The sequence below is a fragment of the Phaethon lepturus genome, unplaced genomic scaffold (genome assembly GCF_000687285.1).
Source record: "Phaethon lepturus isolate BGI_N335 unplaced genomic scaffold, ASM68728v1 scaffold31526, whole genome shotgun sequence".
NCBI lineage: Eukaryota > Metazoa > Chordata > Aves > Phaethontiformes > Phaethontidae > Phaethon > Phaethon lepturus.
The window spans coordinates 1-13,802 of record NW_010548838.1 but is presented as its reverse complement, the minus strand read 5'-3'; the positions used below and the strand labels follow the sequence as shown (position 1 = coordinate 13,802).

Here is a 13,802-nt window from a genome sequence, read left to right as displayed (position 1 = left end):
CCTGCTGAAAACCTAAAACATTCTGAATCCTCTTTCTGCTTCTTTCAAAACCAAAACTCTTCTTTCCGAGCAAGCAAAAGCTTCCTTTCAGTGTTAAAACCTTCCAAAGACTATTTTCCTCCCAGCACAGCTATACTGTCCTTGAGACTCAAGACTACAATTGTTTTGTTAGACCCACAAGAAGATATTGCAAAATATTATATCTCACAGAAAACTGAGTTTCCCCAGTTTGCTCCAGTTCAGGATGAAAACAGCTTGCAAGATCTCCCCAACATAGGAAGCACGTTGATCCTGAGCTAGTTTTAACACCCAGGCAGCAGCTCTGCCCCAGAGGGTCCTGAATTTAAGTGGTCTAATTTCTAGAAATTGTGATCAGTTTGTGTCCTGCTTGCTCTAGACATTTCATGTTTCTGGTCTGCTTGGTCATCATTTTAATAGCTGTAGGTTTCTCGACCTATCTTAAATAAGAGTATGGACAAATTATTCCTTGGGAAATCTGGAAGGCAAATGTGCATGGGGCCCTAGGTACATGTGCCTTGTATACAAGCGTATGTTTAAAGGTAATTCTTTGGCTAATAAGAGAAAGCAAGTGAGAATGAATGAAACTAGTAAAGTGAAAAAATATCAGGAAGCAAGTAATGAGGTTACTTATAATTTTATTGTAGCATGTCCCAAATTAAAGATAAGAAAATGGCCCCACAATTTTTTTTTTTTATAGTAGAGGATGAATAAATCCAAGTTAACGAATTGCATCTCTTTGTAAAGTAATTTCTACTTGCAGACAAAGGAGGCATGCTGCAAGGTTCTAGCTATTCTGGCAGAGCCAGTGGGCAGAAGGAGAGCTTGGAAATAAGCATTTGCATCTTCCATGGCACTTCATGGCCATTGCTGTTAAGTGCTACTTCTGCTTTGGGCATTGCTGCTGTTGCTGCTGCTGCGGGATGCTCTTCACAGGACACTTAGCTTGCCCTTTTGGGGGCTGGCATTGCTCCACACACTTTGGAGGACACTTTTCCTGGCATTTTGAAGGTATTTGCTGCTGCTGTTTCTGCTGGTGGGAAGACATCTTTGCTAAGCCTGGAAGAAAACCAAGGTGCCATTTCAATTATTTTAAGCCCTACACACTTCTCCTTTCTGGATGTTTCAGTCAGTTCTTCAGCTTTGACATCAAACCAACATTGAAGAGCCTTTAAAAGTTAATCCTACAAGAAAAAAAACACAACCACACACAAGAAAAACCCCTTGGAAATCCCTGAGGACGCTGCTGTACAGACCAAGTTTATGCTGGTGACTCCAGTTTGCTGTAGCTGCCCCATATTGTTTTTCTGGGCTCCCATCACAGTTAGCCTCTATGGAGATCAGCCACTCTGTTGAGGCCTCAGGGCATAACTGTATATAAGCATAAGTGAATACATAAGTGAATATAAAAGGCAAGCACCATCCTAAGGAAGTTGCGATCCAAACAGGTAAATGGCTACAGAGGTGGAAGGAAGAGAAAGAGTGAGGGCTTTCCCTTCTTTCCCTCTGCTCACTCTTTTCTGAGCATTTCAGCTTTGAGAAGATGAGCAGCAATACAGATTTTAATGAAAGCATGCTTAGTTCAAGGAGAACATCAGAGCAATATTTAAAACTAGTCAAAGAGGAGCAGAAAGAGAATGACACTTCAGCATTGCAAATGGTTTGGAAAGAGCCAAAAAAAAAAAATAGTTTGATAACGATCCCTTCCAGCAACGACCACATCTCTGCTTAGTTCATTGAGAGCCTCAGAGCAAGAGCCATGTCTCTAGCCATTAAATGCTGGTTAACTGCCCTGACGAGGACATGAACTTATACAAAGAAGTGAAACTCAGAGCCCTGGAGATCCAGGAGTCTACAGTGATCAGCCCATAGCTGCTGGATGGATGCAAAACATGCTGTCAGGGGATACCATCTTTTGGTAGCTGATACTCAATACCCACTGGTTATCCACAAGGATTCTTATCAGTTGGGAAAAAATTATGAGGGTTGACAAGGGTTTGCAGGTTCAAGGAGCCAGCAAGCCACTGCCTGGAGCCTCAGAAAGTCTCAAAAATAACATAATATGGCTTTTCACCCATATGGAGCTGAAACTGCTACTAGAGAAACAAAATAAAGAAAAAAAAAAAATCACCCTGTCTCCCAAGACCAGAAACCCCCACCTATACAGTCAGATGTGCACAGAAAGACTCACCTGGTCTCTCCTACTGCTAGAGGGGAGGAAGAAGAAGCCACTCAGGTTAACAAGCCTCCCAAACGGGAGGCTTTTATACTCTTTCAGAAGTCAGCCCCGGGAGCTGATGACAACAGATTAACTTGATGACCAGAATCTTTCACAACGAGAACCTGCTCCACTGACACCTCCATACACCTGGACTTCAGTCAAAGTCTGTGAGAGATACCTCCTCTTTCAGGTGCGGGGGATTTGTTGTTTTTAATGCAAGGCACACCCAATCTGGTAATAACTGGCTAATTTATTAATAATTCATCTTGTCCCGACCCTGGGCAAAGATCCCACAACTGAACTCAGATTTGAGAGATGGCTCAGATCTGCTCCAGGGTGAGCAGAACATGTTTGCATAAAGTTTAGGTGTTTCCTGATAGTTTTGGCTGTGACGACAAGAACAGATCCCCAGCTGGCATAAATCTGAGTGGGGTGAGGGAGGACTGTCCTCCTGAGAAGGGCAGCGGGTCTGTGTTTGGCAGTCTGTGGTTTTGGGGTTTGCTTCTGTCCTTATTTTCCTTCCCCAAAAGGGGAATGAAACACTTCATATTGCCAAGGAATTAGAAAGCTTTCTCCTTATTTTTTCTTGCACTTTCATGTAGCTTTTCACTGAGGCAACTAAAAGTTGGGTTTTGCAAACACTGGATTTGGCTTGCTGAAGTTGTGGCAGAATTTCTTTTTCCTGGGGATGGATCTGTGCCTCAAAAAAACATCGATCCTCTTGAAATTTTTCCAAGGAAGGAACAGAGAAAATGTTTCAACTGAAACATTGTCTTCAGCTCTAATGGAAAAGGTAGTTCAAGCCTCCCTTGAGTACTCCTCAATGCTATGCCCTGTGGGGTCATATTCAACCCTATGAATTACAGTCCAGTCTCCCATTACAGATGTGCGATACACAGAGAGATGATGGACATGGCTTCCCCTGGGTGTAGGAGAGCAGAAGGTGCTAATGGAAAAAACACCTTGCCGTATCTTAACATCCCTCACTCGTGCCTGATTTACCAGGGGTCTTAATGACCCCGAGGTTGACATGGACCAAAGGTCATGAATTTCTTGCAAATATACGAGAGAATCTTAGCAATGCTCAGAACTAACCACAGGTGCATAGGAGAGCGGTGTGTCAGGGCTTTTGCAACACATTTTCCTACAGGCACAGGAAGCGTGATGAGCACAAGCCAACAGGTCCCTCCTGCCACTTCCTCTGGGGTTTTCAGGGCTGCGTGCTCCTGTCTATGATTATTGTGCCTGGTGCAATGCTCACAGCAGAGAGGGAGAGAAGAAATAACTTTAGATGACTAACACAGCTGATAGAGTTGGATGAAGATGCTTGGAAATCAGTCACAGGTGACTAACCTCTGGGATGGATCTCATCAGTAGCTGCATATGACTTCCGGACTTTTTTCCATGCCTGAAAGTGGGTGCTGACGCTACCAATGCGGCAGCAGTCAAGCAGTTATTAGTGAGGCAGAGTCCATTGCTGAATCCCCAAAGTTTCGCACTCAACAGTGGGAGTTAGAGGTGCACATCCCTAGTCTCCCCCTCCATTTTCGTGCTGTTGAATATCTGGTCCACCTGCCCCTGCTTCGTCTACCTGAACTGAAAGGTGTGTTCAGGTGTAGAATTTGTTTGCCTTACTGAGACGTGTTTTGCCTATCATTATTCCTGTTTGATGGTGTCACCTTTTGGTGTTGACAGAAATAACACAAAAAGGAATCTACTGTCAAACTCTCTACACCTGCACACAAGGTTTCATTAAAAGCTGATTTGGTAACAGTGTTTACACACACCTAAATATAACTCTTTTCTTTTCTAGATTAGATGTTCTCCACCCTTGCCATAATGATACGGTAGGTGGATAGCAATTCTCTACATCCCAGACATGGAAATTGTGTGGCTATCACGGAGACAGAGGTAAGCAAGTCACATGCACAGTGTGGAGGACAATGGGAGCATTATCTCTGGAACTAGGCATTTAGTGGGGTATAACGTCCCTCCAGACAATGGGCCTCCTTCCGTTTCAAAATTATGACTCCAAATAAAGAAGATGCATTTATAAGTGAACTACAGTATTATTGTACCTGCCAGACGTTAACGAACCCAAAATGCCAACCACTCTGTCGGTCACGGATGTGACTTCTCCTCGTTGCAAATGGGGAACGGATAGATAACAAGAGTGGGACCTGCCCAAAGTATCTGCAGCAAACCTGGGAACAAAACTGCAATCTTGCAGGGCTCAGACCTGTTCCTGAACCACAAAAAGATTCATCTCCTGAAGCCAAATCCCCTACTTTCTATATTTAGTCATGAGGATCATGGGCAGAATTAATCTAAAATACCATTTTCGTCTCCATCAGCATGTTTTTAAGAAATAATTAAAATCCCAGCAAGAATATTTCAATTCCTTCTTTCTTGGATTTGGGGCTTTCTTATGCTGAAATTTACCTTTTAACACTCTCTAAGATTTGCCTCCAAAATCCAAAGATATAAAGATCAATATTCTACCATTAATAAAGGTGTAAATTAAGTTTCTGTCATTATCTTCAAGTAGGACAAAGCTAATTTTTTTTTATATCAGTCAGGAAAGTATTGACTGGCTGATGGGTTTTTTTATGGTTATAGAAGACGGTACTCCACGTTACAATGCATGCTCGCTCTGTTTGCGGCACTGCATTGCAGGCACAAATCCTCCGCAGCCATAACAGCTTTTAGAAGGAAAACTAAAGGACGATGTCCTTGGTTCCGAAGACATGGAAACGGGGAGATGAAAGAAAGACAGAAGACACATTATGCCATCGATGATCAACTTTTATTGCTGCACATAAACATTAAAAGACAAGATGATTAAAGAATAGAAGGGGGGACATCTTCCAACATCAACTGCTTACAGCACAGCCATTGCTAAATAACTTCCCAAGATGCCCAGCAGGGTAATTTAGGCCAACTGCAGCTACCAAGAAAAAGGTGCTGAGAGAGCAGTAGCAGAAGTATCACAGGAAGCAAAGGTACAGGCTGGAAACATTCAGAAAAACCTTCGCCAAGGCAAAGAGAACACGGGGTAACCAGGTCAGGAGAGGTCTCGGTACGTCGCAGGTGGGTCTGTAGCCTGTTTTTCATTCCGTGGGTGCTCACGAGCCTATGGATATTGCAGTGCACCGAAGCACCCGGGTTGCACGCGAGGCTCACGCGTTCCGGCGATCAGCACGGGCGAGAGCAGACCGTGCTGCACGGCTCCAGGCACACCGTGTCGCATGAATCGACGCACTTGGTGGCACACACCTCCACGCACGGGCAGGGCTCCACGCACTGGGTGCAGCACTGGGTGCTGCAGGGCTCCACGCACTGGGTGCAGCACTGGGTTGGGCACGGAGCATCACACGGCTTTACGCAGACGTCGATGCACTTAGGGGGACAGACCTCCACGCACTGGGTGCTGCAGGACGTGGCGCACTGGGTGCTGCAGGGCTCCACGCACTGGGTGCTGCAGGACTGGGTGGCACAGGTGCAGGGCTCCACGCACTGGGTGATGCAGGACGTGGTGCACTGGGTGCTGCAGGGCTCCACGCACTGGGTGCTGCAGGACTGGGTGGCACAGGGCACCGGGCAGACCTCCACGCACGGTGTGGAGCAGGGCTTCACGCAGACGCTGCCGCAGGGCTCCACGCACACCGTCTTGCAGGGCTCCACGCACTTGGTGCATTTCTGCACGCAAATGGGAGGGGGCAGGCAGGGCTGTTTGCACTGCTCGTAGCAAGACATCCTTCTGAGGTGCTGGTAAAGCTAAAGACAAAGCTAAAACAAGAGACACAAAATCAAGACAATTGTCGAAACATCTAGCAGTTAGCTGTTGGACTGAGAAAAGTGCTTCTAGAAGAAATTGCATGTGTGAATGATTTGTGGATTCAGACATATGCAACTAATGCTGCCAGATTATTCCTTCCTTTCTTGGGAACCTGCAAACATCACTGTTAGGAAGACTAGGGCCATAAACCCTCAATTTTTATAGAATTGCACACAGTTGAACTTTGTAGAAGCCATAACATGAAAATAGCTCATTTCCTTATTTTCTTAATTAAATCAGCAGACAATCCAGAGCCCATCTTTTGCTTATCACTTCTTCAGTTCCTCACACGCACCACAGAGCACATCCACCTTCGTGGAGACACTGAACTGCTAGTCCCCGAGGATAAAGCCCAAAGACCACAAATTCAGACACTATCCCAAATCCTCCAGCTGTGTATCATGGTACATCATTGGAGTTGCGTCAAAACTAATAGGCTCATCCTTTCATAAGAGAAGGGTTGGCCCAGTGGTTGCAGCTCCTATTTCCAATTCATTTCCTCATCTTGAATTCTCCCAGATGTCTCCTGCAGCTTTGCCCTCAGGTATTCTGCAGCTTCCTTCTTCCAGATAAAGCTTCGTCCCACCCATCTCTTTTGAAGTTCCAAGACTTACTCCGCAGCATCCACTAATTTATTTAATTTCCAGACTTAATGAGGTATGAAAAAATTAATGAAGATAGAATACGAAGAAGGATAAGAGACAGTCACAGTTTCTGAAGAGGTGGCAGGACATTTGCAAGCTACTTAAGGAAGAGTAAACTCTAAATAAGAGTCAAAATCCTCTCCTCCATTCCAGGACAAGTCCTGGAAGAGAAATACTAGAAGCAAAGGTCTCCTGTGGTCAGTAATATATTCTTTTGATCAGAACAGCCAAGTCACGCAGCCATTGCATTACTCCCTGATAAATCCAAGAAAGACTTACCAGTTCACCAATGCAGGTGAGTGAGGGAGAAGTCAAATGAACTGATGTGAGCATCAAAATGCAAACCTTTTTATATGGCTTGCATGGCGTCATCTCCGGAAACAAGGGAGCCCAGGGGTATGGACGCCTGACCACTAACTACCTAAACAGGCTCCACCTATGCATGCTTTACATATTTGTTTACATCCTAATTTTTGATGGAAACCCTCTTCCAGGAATAACATGTGATACTGAGCAAATTCTGTTTCCATCTAGCACCGGAGTCATGTGGTTCCCAACGGGAATGACACAGTAATTAAAAAAAATCAGGTACTGAATTAATTGCTTTTCAAAGAAGATTTAATATGCTTGGATATTTTCATCTCCTTATTTCCATAAATGTTTGAATGATACCTTAGGGTTTTTCAATGCAGTGAGAATGGATAGCTGCTATTAAGGAATATGGACAATTGATCTGATTTACCATGAGAAATATCATGTCCTAATTCTCATGGTAAGAAACAGCTAATCCTACAGTGGACCATCAGCGCTTCCACAAACTGTTGAGGTATCTGTTTCTCTAATACCTTTTTAACCATTAAATACACCCAGTCCATTCCTCCACCGTCTATTAACAACATTCATGCTTGGCAATGCCAATGGGGACACAGCTCCAGTTACCTTGAGGACCTCTTCAAGCCATTCAGGACAAAGTAAAGGGGGACACATTTTGAAGGCATTTTTCACTGCCACAGCAGTGTAAAAGGGCTTCAGTTCTGGTGGAATTTAGGCCCAGGGCTCCATATTAGCTCATTGAAGCCTTTTCCTGAGCGTGATATCTCACTCAGCTCTGCAGCAACAGAAAATCTTTCTTTCTCTGAGGTGTTCCAATCACGGAGGTGGAATGTGATCATCAGACTACATTTAGGTGACCAAATTCCCCAATGAGATCACTTAACAAATACTAAATGGGGGGGGGAACAAACAAAAAAAACCCCAAACAAAACCAAAACCCAACCCATTCAGCATGAGCAGTGCATCCTGTTTACACTGGAAACCAGGAGTCCGCCGAAGAATCACAGGCATCAGCCCTGGTTCCTTTCTAGTGTTTACATGGGGCAACTGGAATTCCTGTCCCAAGCCCATGTGAGCTGGTGGATTTGCTCTTGACATCCTCCCAGCAGCACCTCATGGTTCATTCAGTCTTTCCGCTCTTCTTCCTTTGCTGGACAGACTCAGTGCATCACGTGTGGCTTCTCCCCCCGTGACTCATCCTGCTGCACTGGTGGCTTTTATAGAAGATAGGAAGAACTAAGGACTTGTACAGTGTGGTTTGCTTGTGTTAGACATCTGCTTCAGGGTGAGGAGAAACGCCCATGACTGCATCAAATAGAACCTACAGATTGTAAAATGAACCGAGAACAACTAGCTCAGATTTAGGTGTCTAATATTTTGACAGATTAATCTCTCCCCATCTTCTTATCCTAGAGCTAACCCTGCTGGGTAACGCTGAGCAAGCAATTGTCCTCCAGGACTTTTAGGTCCCCTCACAGCAACAGCCTGCAACACTTACCTTGCCGAGGAGTTTCTCATGATCCGGTTTGTACAGTTCTTCATGCTTTCCTGGGGCTCCAGGCTCACCTTTAAAACCAATGCTCAGGACCGGTCCTACGTCTCCCTTTCTATAGTGGGTTATTGTATACCCTATTGTTAGATTTGATTAGCAAGAAATTGTAACGACTTCTAAGAGAAATAGACATTTTAGGAGATATAAATTGATCTGCATTTGTAATATGTGGGAACATCAGAGGGCTGGATTATTATTCTTAATTGACACTTATTTGTGGACCTCTACTATATTTATGAGCAATTTGTCATTTGACTAGTCACATTAACTTCAGTGAGTCAGGACCCCACAGCAACATCCTTTCGTGGCCATCCTCCTTTGGCAAAAGATCCAAAAAGAAGTGATTTTCCAAATCTGACACTTCTGGGATCTATTTAATTAAATGGCACGTGTTAAGGTTTCTTGCAGAACCAGAGGCTGGTGGGATGGGTGGCACTTTGATGAAAAGAGAATGACTGAGTGCAAACCTGAACCAGAAGAGATTCCTGGAGCCCAGGAGGAGACAGATGCCCCTGCCCAGAGGTTTGTCTGGTGCTGCAGAAGAGGAGCCCCCTGAGCACTGTATTCTGGTGCTCAGGAGAATATTTCTGAAAAAAAATCAGTAAAAAAGAACACGGTCAACAAATTTGGCTCGCAATAATCCATGAGAGACTTCATATTTCACCACCAGGAGCTACCAAAGAAGGAGGCACATCAGGATTGGAGCCATTTTCCTATAGCTATAAAAAATTTGCCTGCAGACATGAAAGAGCGCATGGTCACGGAGACATGATTGTTAACATAAATACAAAACTTCAGGATGTGCAGTTGTCATGATTTTTCATGGAAACATCTCAAACTGAATTTTTTCCCTCTGCAACCATTTGGATAGGCACCATTTTGGGCTGTTCTACTGGATTTCTGCTAGAAAAAAAACACCTATTTCATAAACCGCTGAACACTTTCCTTTAAAAATATGACACCTCTGGATTTCTTTGCATCTGTTGGTCTACCTAAAAGACTCCTAAGTAAGTTTTCTTCCTCTGGGGCATCCAGCACCGGTCAGCATCGGGGATTTCATTTGGCTTATGTGCAGCACCCCACATAGTACACTACCCACATTTTGGTGAGCAAAGCATTTCCACAGAAATCAAGGATTCTCCCCCTACTCTCAGCACGGCAAGGCCTCCCCAGCCCACTCGCCTCGCACTGTGTTGCAATTAAATCTTAAAGTCTGGAGCTTCATTACAGCCAACTTTCCCCTCTCATCATTCCCTACCACAAGTACCAGGGGAAGGTGCGAGGGTGTGATCCAGCGCTGAGGGCAGCTTCCAGGCGGGGCTGGTCCCCGGGCTGCTGGTCTCTCTCTCCGGCTTTGGAAATCATCGCATAGCTGGGATGCCAGGAGGCTGAGTAGAGAACGCAATTAGCCTCACATGGAAACAAGTGGCTTGTCTAGTCCATGCCCTAGGGACTATTTGATCAAGCAATTAGCTCATTACTTCTGGAGCCGAGAGGAACCCAAATACAGCACGATCCAACTCTTTTCCTGTTTACTCAGGAAGGTGAGTGCTCCACGAAGAATGATAAGTGAGCATCTGAATGCAATTAAATCCAAAAAAGAGGAACTAGATGTGGTTATGAAAAAAAAAAACCTCATCTGTGTTATCATTTGCCTTCTGACTATTGCAGACGTCTGCTTTGATTCCCCAATATTTTAGAACGGGAATCTAGCTTTCCTTAGGATTTTTTACATTACTGAATAAAACTGTGTCCTGATCTCTGAGCATATATTTTAGAGCTCAAAGCACATTGCTTGACAGAGCAAGAAATGTGGCCCTACTACATTTGCTTATGCTGAACAGCAGTTTTCTCCCAAACTGTTACAACCGTTTCATAGTTGTAGTATAAACATTCAGGTGTTCAGAGAGGAAGGATCTCTGTTTCACTTCCTACTGCACCATCTTGTGATGTTCACCTGGAAATGAAGTGTCTGTTCCCTCCTAATGGTCTCAGGCTTTTAAAATCTGAATTTCCATGTCTGTATGAAGGATTAAATATAATGCAAGCATCACGCCATCAAAAGGATGCTACAGAGAAATAGTTTAAGGGAAAATCTTATCTGAATGGCATTTTTTCTACCTACAGTTTCTTATTTCCCAGAAAATTCATAGAATCATAGAATCAGAGACTGGTTTGGGTTGGAAGGGACCTTTCAAGGCCGTCTAGTCCAACCCCCCTGCCATGAGAAGGGGCATCTTCAACTAGAGCAGGTTGCTCAGAGCCCCGTCCAACCGGACCTTGAATGTGTCCAGGGATGGGGCATCCACCACCTCTCTGGGCAACCTGGGCCAGGGTTTCACCACCCTCATTGTGCAAAACTTCTTCCTTATATCTAGCCTAAATCTACCCTCTTTTACTTTAAAACCATTGCCCCTTGTGCTATTGCAACAGGCCCTGCTAAAAAGTCTGGAACAAAAGATTGTGTTTGTGCATTGGTTTGGGTGCAGGAGCGAAGGAAATCGTTGTTGGGATCACCCTGCATGGCTCGACCTTAAGGAGAAGGAGCCGTGCAGATCAACGCTACAGCTCCTTCTCCTTAAGGTCGAGCCATGCAGGGTGATCCCAACAAATCGTTGCTTGCACAGAACATTTAATGAGTTTTTAAAGGAGTTTTGGAGTCAAATCAGGCCTCCACAGAGAGGTGATTAGGAAGCCTCAATTGGTTTGGCGTTTCTGTTGTGTAGCATTTGCGCTCAGGTAACGCCTAGAGCCCTTGCCAAAGTCCAGGCACCCGCTGTGGGGAGAGCTGTACAACCGGTGGCGAGAGCCGGGGTCTGCCACAACCTGTTGAGAGAGGAGGATGGAAGCTGAAGAACAGCGAGGGTGGAACGATTCGTGTGAGGCCGGATGTCCCCAACCCACGTGCAACGCCGCATCCATTGGGTATGATTTATCATGTCCCACTATTGGCCAGGCTCCTCTACCAGAAAAAGTGAGACGGTGGTAATTGCAGGTGAGTCACCAGCCACGTGCTCTAGGGCATCTTTAAAGAAGGAGCCAGTGGGTGCTCGCAGACAGAGCTGCGCCCATGTCTGCTGCTTCAGCAGCTGGGCTGGCTTCCCCCGCCGGCTGCCACCGCGTCCAGCCCAATCCCACCCCGCACCACCTCTGCTCCGGAAACCTGCAGCGTGCTACCCTTGGCCCAGGGGACATTGCTTACTCCTGGGCGAGCAATTTTGCAAGCAAATTTGGTGCTGAGGAGGAAGCACTGGGATCCTGTTAGCAGAGACTCATGGAGGGTTACCAAAGTTGTCCAAGGCACCTTGCTAATACTAATAACATTTCTGCAAAATTCAGTGGTGAGTGAATCCCTGACGACCTCCCTAACTGATGTGGCTTGCCCACTTGCCACCGGAGACAAGGAAATAGAAGTCGGCTGCAAAATGCTGAGATAGGACCTCTTGCACACGGGTGACGAAGTCACGAGGCACAGTCTCCCAGACCTGCTCATCTTCCCCTAGTTAGTGGCTTATTGACCCATTGCTCATAATGGAATGTTTCATTTCTGCCTGCGGCATGCGGACGCAGCTGGCCCTGAGCTCCTCCAGCTTCAGAGGAGCACTGCAGCAAACGGCTGGGTTTTCAGTGTCTTTTCAAAACCATGGGAGAGTGGTGCTTCCTTGTGATACACAGCATCCCCTCACCCAGCAATGATCTGGGATATCCCCGACAAGTCTCAGGTCTCCAGCTATTGCTGTAGACCTTCCCATGCGTTCTAGCAGGAGCTGCCACTCTACAGAGATCAGGCTTTTAGGAAGAAATTAAAAGGAGAAAGTGTGAGTCTGGGGGAATGCAGAAGTGAAGGAAACACTTGCAGTCAGCTGGTGCCAAGATAATTTTTTTTTTATTGCATCATACAAGAAAAGGAGAAGATGGCAAGAAAGAACAAACAGGGAAATTCCTCCATCCCCACCAGTGCAAAGCAGAATCACAGAATCTCTCTCCCAGGCAATATTCCTGGGGGCACAAAATCAATTAGTTACATGCTACAAGGAAAGGCACGACTCTTGAGGTAAATACAGCAGAAATGTTGCAGAACATAAGGAAAACCTTTTGAGGATTTACTCTTCCTGGGACAGAAAGGGCACTCGGAAAGCAAAGGTGTGAGGAAGATGCTGGCAAGTTCAGACATCTGCAAACCATTTTCATTCCTTAGCCTTTGGAGACTCCGCAGGGCAACGGCACTGCAGAGCGGGGTCCGCCTGCAGGTCCCGCCGCAGGAGCCCCCCCACGCAGCCCCTCACGGAGCCATGCATTTACGACAGCAGACGTCTGCGCACGCGATGGAGTAGTGCCGGCCACAGGCAGGGGCACACACACCCACGCACGGGGGGGTGGCCTGTGTGACGCAGGCGGTGGGACAGGAATCCACACACTTCGTAACAGCCTGCACGCTGCCGCAGCAGGGCTCCACGCACGCGGTGGTGCATTCACTCACACCCCCACAGCAGGGCTCCACGCACGCGGTGGTGCACTTGGTCACTTCTTTGCAGCAGGGATCCACACATCTGGTGGTGCACTTGGTCACTTCCTTGCAGCAGGGATCCACACATCTGGTGGTGCACTTGGTCACTTCCTCGCAGCAGGGCTCCACGCACGCGGTGGTGCACTTGGTCACTTCCTTGCAGCAGGGATCTACACATCTGGTGATGCATTTGGTCACTCCACCACGGCAAGGATCCATGCACCTGGTAGTACACTTGGTCACTCGCCCATAGCATGGCTCCACACACTTAGTAGTGCATCTGGTCACAGGCCCACAGCACGGAGCCACACACCTGGTGGCACACTTCATCACTCCTCCACAGCACGGATCTATGCACCTGGTGGTGCATCTGGTGACACCTCCACAACACGGATCCACACACTTAGTGGTGCACTTGCTCACCTCTCTACAACATGGATCCACACACGTAGTGGTGCACTTGGTCACTCTGTCACAACATGGGTCCACACAAGTCGTGGTACACTTGGTCACTTCTCTACAACATGGATCCACACACCTGGTGGTGCACTTGGTCACTCTGTCACAACATGGGTCCACACAAGTTGTGGTACACTTGGTCACTTCCCCACAGCATGGATCTATGCATCTGGTGGTGCACTTGGTCACTCTGTCACAGCATGGATCCACACACGTAGTGGTGCACTTGG

General features: G+C 46.4%; 1 protein-coding gene across 1 annotated transcript; it reads right to left on the bottom strand.

Annotated features, from left to right (window-relative positions):
• Nucleotides 1–5,434: 5,434 nt before the first annotated feature.
• Nucleotides 5,435–5,995, bottom strand: LOC104623113 (proline-rich protein 9-like). The gene has a single exon (XM_010290097.1). It carries the CDS (start codon nt 5,993–5,995, stop codon nt 5,435–5,437), a length of 561 nt encoding a protein of 186 aa, XP_010288399.1.
• Between the last annotated feature and the right edge of the window lie 7,807 nt (nt 5,996–13,802).

What these genes read in the sequence shown, in the direction of transcription:
- LOC104623113 (XM_010290097.1), bottom strand. Translation starts at nt 5,995, where the DNA reads ATGTCTTGCTACGAGCAGTGCAAACAGCCCTGCCTGCCCCCTCCCATT.